The 10,129-nt window shown below is 40.0% G+C and overlaps 1 protein-coding gene across 1 annotated transcript; it reads right to left on the reverse strand.

The window, feature by feature from the left end:
- Positions 1-486: 486 nt before the first annotated feature.
- On the reverse strand, positions 487-3,687 carry LOC124254659. Its single transcript, XM_046688502.1, has 2 exons — positions 3,499-3,687; positions 487-2,356 (listed from the first exon to the last, which is right to left on the reverse strand). Exons 1-2 carry the CDS (start codon positions 3,583-3,585, stop codon positions 2,039-2,041), a joined length of 405 nt encoding a protein of 134 aa, XP_046544458.1. The 5' UTR covers positions 3,586-3,687; the 3' UTR covers positions 487-2,038.
- Positions 3,688-10,129: the final 6,442 nt, after the last annotated feature.

Consider the following 10,129-nt stretch of genomic DNA (forward strand, 5'->3'; position numbering starts at 1 on the left):
TTGATTACCTGAAAATGTCAGAAAATCGGAAAATATCAACAGTTTCCGATCTTGTCGCAAAACCATCCTCTTCAAACGAGCATTCGACTAAGCGCACATGAGGAGGACTCTGGATATGTACGCTATACAAATGTCTAATTTGATTTGATATACCCGTTAGAAACCCATCCCCACCCAACCCCACTTTATATTTATACATATCAAAACCTCAAAAGATATTTGCGAAAAGACATGATACAGACGACAGTAAGAGATTTTATATCGATTATATATCAGGACGAATATCATTTTCGTCATTTGGTTAAGATTTGTCAGTTCTTTCTTGGGTTATCGCGCTAACAGTCTTTATATTGGCAAAACCCTCAGATTTTTGCTGTGACCTTGAAAATTATCTCAAGGTCACTCCATTTCACTTGTGTCGGTGAATCTCGCCAATATACTTGAGTCGTTGTTGCTGTGAGCCAAAATCATGAATTCGGTTTTTTCGTCATTCATTTTCAGAAAATTGGACTAAACCCAGGAGCGCACCTCTTCGACACAGGTCTCTAGCTGAGTTTTCCGATCACTTAATTGGGATGCTTTTGCACTGATGCACACTTGGCTGTCATCTGAGTAAGTTAACCCCATCCACCCCAGGTTCAGAGCTTTCGTGAAAAAAATACTTATAAATACTTATTAACATTTATTGCTGAGCTGGTAGAGAGAAACTAGTATGCAAGAATGTAGAAGCTGTTTTTGAATTATTCCACTGGATTAATTCTTCCTTCCAATAGTCACCTTTCACTTTATGCTGAGCAATATTCAAACACTTCTTTGATGGGCATTTTAGAAGTTCAGGTGATGAAGAACGATGATAATTTTATGGATATACAACTTCTTTATTCTTGAGAGGCGACGTTTCGATTTAGATTCTAATGTCGTTATCAAGCAACTGGTAAGATGAGGGTTACACGTCAGTGACGCAGTAGAACATTACGTCCTCTCCTCGTTCACGTTTGTCGGAAGCAATATGTGACCTATATTAGAATTGGAATTCTGTTTTATATATATCACGCCGTATCATTGAAGACTTGCTTCTTGGTCTGTGATACTCGGTTCATATTTGCATTATATGACAACACTTTGAAATATAATGTTAAACAGAAGCGAGTAAACAGCTTCCATAATCTCAGAAACTCTCTGCTTTATATCATACACATGGTGTTATAAGACATTATCAAAGGATTACCGATACCGTCCTCATCGATGTGCGTATTGTCACAAAACTTCTTCCAGGAAACATCCTGAACATGGCAAGAAATCCCAAGGAGACGATCCGCCGACGTTAAGCACTTTTATTAAATCCATGAGCACAGGTACTGGCTATCTACTGGGCGAACTTGGAATCAGATCGATCAGTGGATTCGATTATAAGACACAACACTTCGCTGACGTGTCCCGGACCACTGAACAACATCACAGATATAATATATAAGTGCAGTTAAGGCAAACCCTATCGGCAAGACTTGGACCTTCATAGTATGGTAATATCTCCCTATATTATTTATCGTTTAAACTCGAATAGGTTCTTGGTATTTTCTATTGTACAGACAAAGTTTAAGTTTGTAGATTCCAAGGTGAAGAGCATGGAGCAACGCAATGCCAATACTGGCACCAACCAAAACGCCAATTGTCAGTCCTGGTTTGTTCCAGTTCAGCACAATGCGGTAGATAACACGACTGTGATCGGGCGCCCAGAAGAATACAGTAAACATTACATAGATAAATCCAAAGATGAAAGGGTAAACTACGTGACACATTCGCACTGGGCGTCCGTTGACGATGACATCCACGACGATGAAGACGGTGTTCAGAGCGTGGACGTTGATGTTGAAGAATCTCCCGCAGGTGACATCCTTCGGACAGATAGCTGTAGTAAACGCCTGTCACAACGATCGCAAACACAAAAACAATATTGGACAGTATCCATGATACTGGAATGGTCACGTGTTTCAAGAAGTGGTCCCGACACGTGATCCACTTGTTGCTGGTGTTGTTTTCAGAAATGTTGCTGGCGTCGTCGTTGGTGTCGGGTGGTGTCGGGTAGACCGTCCTGGTTCGAGGAGTCCTCATCACTTCGTCTATTCCTCACAGCAGAACGGGATTGCAGACAGTACACTGATACATGGTGAGTACATACGATGAGTGTGGACAGTAGGAAGTGGAGGAGTACCGTACAGTAGGACCAGGTGGTGAGGAACACGCCGACATCGTACTTGAGAACAGCTGACTTGTACCACAGTGTGAATGCAATCAATGAGTAGATCGTCACTACCCCATAGAACAATGCGAGGGCTATGGACGGGCACCAGCTCCACTGAAACAAATCAATAATGGAATGATCATTTTTCAAGTAACGATACACCTTTTTGGAAAGGAGGTTTGTTTGTGAGTTCGTCTGTAGCTTCACGCCGCACTATTCCAGATATAAGGCGGCGGTCTGTAAATAGTGGAGACTGCTGAAGGCACTCGTGAAGGCACTGCTTCATCCCCATACTCATGAATGCTCTCCTTCAAGCCCCTCATCCCACAGTTTCATCCTCTCACCCCACTCTTCTGAAGGCTCTACTTAATTCCCTTCACTCCCACGACCCTGAAGGCCCACCTTCACCCCCAACACCTCTGAAAGCTCTCTTTCATTTCCCTTTACCCAACCCCTCTTAAGCCCTGAAGTCTCTCCTTCAACACCCCCACACACACACACACACACATCCACGAGAGGCTCTCCTTCATCCCTGAACCCACACTCCTGAAGTCTCGCATTCGCCCCCACAACCCTACACCCCTCACACCTGAAGGTAATCCTCCACTCCCCTCACACCCCACCCTCCCTTTACCCTAACATCCCTAAATGCTCTTCTTCATCCCCTGGGGTGGTGGGGTGGGGTGGGTTGTTCCCCTCTCACCTTACAATTTTTTTCATAACCCACACATTAAATCAAACATGGGCAGTAACTCTAGAAAACCACCACGTGGTCTGTTACTGCTGATAAATAATTCATTGGCTGCTGAGGTTCAGCAGTTGGGGATACGGGTTGGTTGTGAAAGTGGGTGCCTTATGTGTCAAAGTATATTCTAACAAATAGAAGCGACAGCATCATTTCCATAATCAAAGAAAACGCCCCTAAAAGCAGAATCTATTGCACGTTCCACCAAACATGAATTTCACTAATACTGATAGCAATTATTCAGTGTACATATAAACAAACAAGGTCCCTGTACGAGAACAAGAACTGAGGCCACATGTGACCTGTGACCTGTGCACGTGACATGTCATACCCGACATATTCCACACGTGTCGTTATGAATGCGCGTGTATTGTTCTGGATGTGTTATATGAAATAGATAAGGTCCACATCCGAAATTCACAATCCCCAAAATAACGTTAGTAGAGCTCTGATACATTTGTTAGGGAGTGTATATAATGTACACGTATGTGGGTTATGCAGACACTCTTACCTGTGATTTGGTGAAGGGTTCTATTTTCTCGGGGACAGGAGACAGTTGCCTCACAAACAAACGCAGCTTGCTCTGTACTTCAGCCATTTTGTACAAACGTCAGTCACGGCAATATGCACCTGTGAATTGACATGACACGAGACCTTGAACGCTCAGGTATTTGAACAGGAAGGGGTTCTCACCTTCCATAGAAGTCTAAAGAAAGCGTCTCATGTTTACGTGTGAATAAACAGGTAACGTCAGGTATAAGAAGCCAGGACACGTCTCTTCACTAGTTTCTCAAAATGGAATCAGCCTGAATTCATCCAAAACTCGGATTATAGGGTGAGAATTTTATGGTGTCTCTCCCGAGTTTTCAGGATAGCGATAATGGATTCTTAATGCTGAGAACTTGACCCGTATAATGTGAACAACTCCTCTCACTCTTTAACTCTATCCTGCTGAATTAATTTCAGCATACGGCGTTATAAAGAGGGTGGGTGATTTCAAACAATTGTTCCGTCATTAAATAAGGGACAACTGAAAAAAATATTTTGCACATTAATACTAGATAGAGTGAATATTATTATCAAAAAATATCCTGATATTTTCAAACATACAGAGGTTAAGGCCAAAGCAATTAAGTTTTCTTGAATTTACCTGAATTACTTGATTGACAGTGGAGTGCGTTTCATATTATAGGAACCTGTATAAATCGTTAAATTAGCGGCAACCGATTTCAATATTCTTATCTCCGATATCGCATATTCAAATGAGTTTAAATTCGCATATTTGCATCTGCAAATATCAATGCGACGACAAATTAAAACCGTTTCTGAAAAATATATTCGACAACGTTAGTCGTAAACAAATCGTATTTTCGATGTCATCACATCTTTTATTCAAATGACACTATTACATTTATTCCAACGTGTCATGTCACGAAAATTTCAGAATATAACACATGATTTATGAATATTCACCAGTCCTAATTTCAAGTGTTAATGTTTAATATTTTCGACTCTAACCTACATAACGCAGGTGTTGTATTCCGTAACACGTACGAAAATAAATCATATAGCTATTTTAATCAGAGCAAAGTTTACACCACTTTCATGTATAAACCCTGGCGAAATTTGACGAACCGTTTCTTCTACAAGTGTTCCATTCATCATTTTCAGTTGAATATGACGAGAGAAAAACGAAAATTAAGATCGCGAAATCTAACTTCGTTTTGCTAGTAAGGGCAAAGGTCACCGGATGTCAAAGACAGATGTTGTCTACCAGAAATCTTTGTTGAATGTTAACAGTAAATTTGGAAATATGTGATCTTTCAAATCCAATTAATGCCTATTTAGTATGATTAATCATAGCTCATAGGAAAACAACTTTGAAAGCTATACTTGCTGAGGCAACCAAATTATATAAATTTTGCTCCTACTTTGAGAACAAAAGATGTGCTGATTACCTGTTTTAATGTCTAAAATAAATACCGATTTTGAGTGAAATTAATTCACATAGACGATGAATATTTCTTGATTCCATTATTCCAAATTTTAGGAAATCCAATTACCATAAATATAGTTTCTACACTAGACGTGTTTTCATTCGTGTCAGTGAACTACAGGTCCTCCATCATGAATTGACATCTACAATTATCAGAATTGTCCATCTTGTGACGATAGACACAGAACAATATTATGTGATTGTTATGACATACTGACATTTTATAATATCATCCCGTGTCAGAACATTATTCGAAAAACATCGACCGCGAAATCCATCACGACTTCGGATTTGTGGGAAAAAGATCTTACGCACCGGCGGCAATATTGCGAAAAGAAAAATATACAATAAAAGAAAAAATGACAACTACAGTTTATACCAATTAACAGTAACCAAGTGAAGGTGATGTAAAAGTTAATTATACAATATATTTTGCATTTCACGGGAATCTGAATCTATTTAGAAAATGTATCAATGGTAGCTCTCCAACTCGTGCATATTTTACCTCGATGTGCTTCCGGTTTCATCAAGGGAATATACAGTTACAAATACTGTGATTAGTTTTCATGATCTGCATTATTTAGATATTGAATCGTTTTGTTAGGATGTATATAAGTTTAGATTCTGCTTATGAACTCGTATTTTCAAACATTCATCGTGTCTTGTCACCTAAACAAATTAGGCCAAGCGTGTCACCTACGGCTGTCAACAATGTCAATGTTAGAAGGTTTATAAACTCGCTAAATATGATACTTTTTTCACAAAGACATTAACATTACAGTTGTGAAATTAATTCCAGCGAAAATAGTTGGGATGACACAACTTTATGGATGATCAACTCCTTTATTTTAACAATAGCGACGTTTCGGTATAGGTTCTTATACCGTTTTCAAGCGTTTTCGTCGCTATTGTTAAAATAAAGAAGTTGATCATCCATAAAGTTGTGTCATCTCTATACCAGCAACTTCTAAAATGCCACTCAAACAAAAAAAGAAAATAGTTGGATATATTAATAAGATGGGAATAGTGTTTTCGCTACCACGATGCATGTGGAGTTGTTTGTTTACCGCCCGTGATCGTTCCTATGCATCCAATCCGCGATATATCATTGAGATTGTTTTTGTTTATGATTAATTAAACAAGCAGTTGCTATTTTTTAGAAAGTAGGGAACTTAAGTGTTTTCTCTCCACCAAGGAACAAAATTATTGAACAAATTGTAAAAGAAATGATTTCATTATGAAGATAATATATTAGACTTAGTACCACTCGACATGAAGTGCCTGAAGTCAACAATGGCCAATGTTTGTGGCTGTGTGCGGAGAAATTTGGGGGATACATTTTAAATTCGCGGACTTTTCGTGCTAAGGTACATAAACAGTTAGTACTTACAGTTTTATATTTAGTAAACTGTGAATTCATGCATTCCATACATATTTGAAACGTAAATCCTACTTGGTCAGTAGTTATTGTAAGTTTTAGTTGGGGGTGTCATTATGCTGCTCTCCTGTCGAATGGGTTCGACAGCAGCATTGAGAGGCCGCACCCAGCATTACGCCAGCAATATCACGCCGCCTAGACCTTATATATATAATTTGAATAACATGCCATAATGTAATGCTTTTGAACCATATAATTTAAATATGTAAATATTATTATTCGTTGTCGGAAAAAGCGAGCCTTCAGACCACGCACCCCAATGTCACCCCAACCCCTACCGACCTAACGCACACACACACATACACAGTTTAGTTCTCTCCTACATGAATAAATGGACCGGGAGTGGAACACGTGTATTGGACAAAATCTCAGGAGTTGACACGAGTCGTGAAAGGATCAGGTGACTCTGGGTTTGGTGCCCTTGGTGGATCCTTGTGTTTCAGCACCAAAACTTTCACATCGGGCTTTTCACCCACGCTAAGCTGGCACGCCCTGCCAGAGCGACACATATATTGTTCCACATAAATTCAAAACGTACGTTTCACGCACTCAAATACACTTCACAGATTTGAATTCAGTGGGAAATTTCCAGTTTCTTGATGTCACCCACTATCATCTTAGACAAGGCAAAAGTACTGAAAAAGATCTTTCAGAATTGGGCACATCGTAAATTTCGCCATTTTCGTAATCGCGATTCACCTTGTTATTGTTTAGTACGTTTTGAAATGTAAAAAGAACGGATAATTATTTGGAGGATTGAATTTTTGAAAATAGAATATTAATTATCACTGAAATCAGTTTTTAATTAAATCAGCAATGGTAATAAAAATTCTGAAACGTCGCCGATAAACCTGGAATCGGTTAAGATGTTTTGGAAAATACATGAACACGAAAGCCCAAGTGAACTTTTCGCCATATTGGATATTGCATGGTGACAGATCGATCACGAAGGCCGGTCATGTGACGCCTATTACATCACGTATATTTGACACTCTGCGACAAATACATCACTGAATTTCTTATACATCTTACAATTAAATACCAAATGGTCTTTGTCACCAAATCCAAGGGTCTAAATTAAATCAAATGAAACATTTTAGGCGTGAATACGAGGACAAATTCAGGATTTACGCGGCGTAGCATTTTCTCAAATGTTCAGACATCTAAGGGTCTATTCGTAGCATGCATTGGGTAAGTAAGTTTAGAATTTGCATGTGTCGTAGCAAGAAATAGGAAATTGAAAATAGATAACAACATAGTGATTTAATTGATATCAAATGAATTGTCAAAACGTTTCCGTGCAGCGTGACGCCATGACTCACGCAGAATGACAACGGTAAATTTCGGCATTTCTGACTTCTTCTTTCTTACAATGAAAACATTAAAACCAAATAACAATAGACAGCCAGAATCTTTCTGAGTAGTTAACCCCACATATTTATAGACACACGTTCCCTGGATCACAGGAACGCCCCTTGCAAAATCCTGCTTACCGACACTAGCGAACCCTCCATTTTGTTTGCAATCGGTCATCGACAGTGATGTCATATGTCAACATTGTTGTACATATTTTGCAATTTCTTTGAGGTGAAGGTCGGTTGAATAAGACTAAACATAATCACCCTATCTTGCTGCTTAAATAGTATACAATGTAATTTGCGTGGCGTTCAGATATTTTTTCGCAGGAAACTAATTTCATTATCTACCTTGCCCTGTTCAATATTATCATATGTGGATATAGGCTATACATTTTTATCTTGTGAATGTTTTTGTTTGTTTGAACAATATTTACATGAGAATTTGACACATCTAGCATAGTACACCATATTTTTAACATTTACACAAGTGTTAAAAGAGTGACTGAGTGAGTATGGTTTTACGCCGCTTTTAGCAATATTCCAGAAATATCACAGCGGGGGACACCAGGAATGGGCTTCACAGTGTTAACAGAAGAAACGTAGGCATAACTGCAACATATAGATCAGCATGCAGCCGTCGTACTGTGTATGACTTGCGATGTCGTCTACAACAAACTGGCACCACTTCTGATCGCCCAAGGTCGGGTCGTCCACGTGCGACGTCACGAGCAAACGACCGTCAAATCGTCCTACGTCACAGATTTCTGCCGGCTACACGAACCAGGGCTGAGATGTTTAGAGGTCGACTGTCCTCACAGACCATTCGAAATCGGTTGCGGGCTGCCAATCTCCATTCTCGACGTCCATATCGTGGGCCAATATTGACGCCGTTTCATCAACGTCAACGTCTGCTGTGGGCCCAACGTCACCTCCGATGGACCCAGAGAGACTGGAATCGATTCGTCTTTAGCGATGAATCCAGGTTTACCCTCAGATTCGCGGACGGCAGGCATAGAGTCTGGAGACGACGTCGTGAACGGTATGCCCAATGTTGTGTACAGGAAGTCGACAGATTCGGGGGCGGAAGTTGCATGGTGTGGGGTGCTTTCTGTGGGAACAACCGTTCCCGACTTCTGGTCATCCGTGGAAACCTCACAGCTGCTGCTTACCGCGACCAGGTGCTCACCCCTGAACTCGTTCCTTTCATGGCGCCTCATAGCCCAGGTCTACAGTTCCAGCATGATAATGCTCGGCCGCATACCGCGATGTTGACACGAAATTTCCTTCAAAACGCTGGAATAAACGTCATGGACTGGCCATCGAGGTCCCCTGAGATGCACTTGGGAGAAGGCTTCGTGGTCTTAGGAACCAACCTCAGAATTTGCACGAACTTGGCGCTGCCTTGCAAGAGCAATGGCGCAGAATCCCCAACCACGTGTTCACAAGCATCCGGCAGTCGATGAGGAGACGGTGTTTGGCAGTGGTGAATGCGCGGGGCGGCCATACACGATATTGAACTGAGAAATTTCGCATTTTTATTCTTGTGACTTGACATTCTGTATACCCATGTTTTGGAACGGCGGTGTAGCCTAATGGAACTGATTATGGCACTGTATTGTATACTTATGACGAAAAGTATATAGCCACTTAATCATAAACAAAGAAAAGTCATATCTTAAAAAATATATTATATTTTCGTGTTTTGAAATATTCTTTTTCATTTACGTTGAATTGATTCATAAAATAATTTTCCAACGTTAAAATACACAGTCAAACCCTCTAATTGTTTATCTATTCAGGACATTATTTAAATGGTAAAACCAGTAATTACATGTTCTGCCGAAAGAGCGTCAAATTCTTACAAACAAATCGAGAAATTTTATACAATTAATGGAAATTAGAAGAGATATATACTAATCAACAAACCGTATTTCCTCTAATAAGCGCATGGGGCTTATTGTTCCCACGGACTTCCAGACCCGGCGCTTATTAGAGCCCCCCGGCGTTTTGCCCTTACTGGGTGTTATTACGGTAATTGTTATTGAGCTGCTTTACCCCCAGCGCTTTTCAGATATTCCGGCGCTTAGTAGGGAAAATACGGTACCAATGACGTCTTCCTCTGACGTCGTAAAACACAATAAAGCAAGCTATGACGTCAACTTATTATAGATGATGTACTGTTTTCTGTAATTTCATTACAAGAAGAAGAAGAAGAAGAAATGGAGTTTATTACTGTGTCACATGCTGAATTACAATAAACGACATTTCATTGTTCCAGGGATTTAAAATCAGCATCCGGCCATATGGCCTATGAGACAAACATCACAGTTATATCTAAAAATCACTGATA

This window comes from Haliotis rubra, unplaced genomic scaffold (genome assembly GCF_003918875.1).
Source record: "Haliotis rubra isolate DU_JTF1 unplaced genomic scaffold, ASM391887v1 Scf58, whole genome shotgun sequence".
Taxonomy (NCBI): Eukaryota; Metazoa; Mollusca; class Gastropoda; order Lepetellida; family Haliotidae; genus Haliotis; species Haliotis rubra.

Bases quoted from the DNA above. Each gene is read 5' to 3' on its own strand.
- LOC124254659 (XM_046688502.1), bottom strand. From the start codon at position 3,585: ATGGCTGAAGTACAGAGCAAGCTGCGTTTGTTTGTGAGGCAACTGTCT. The intron at 2,357-3,498 runs GTAAGAGTGTCT...GATTTGTTTCAG, and splicing joins AACCCTTCACCAAATCACAG to TGGAGCTGGTGCCCGTCCAT.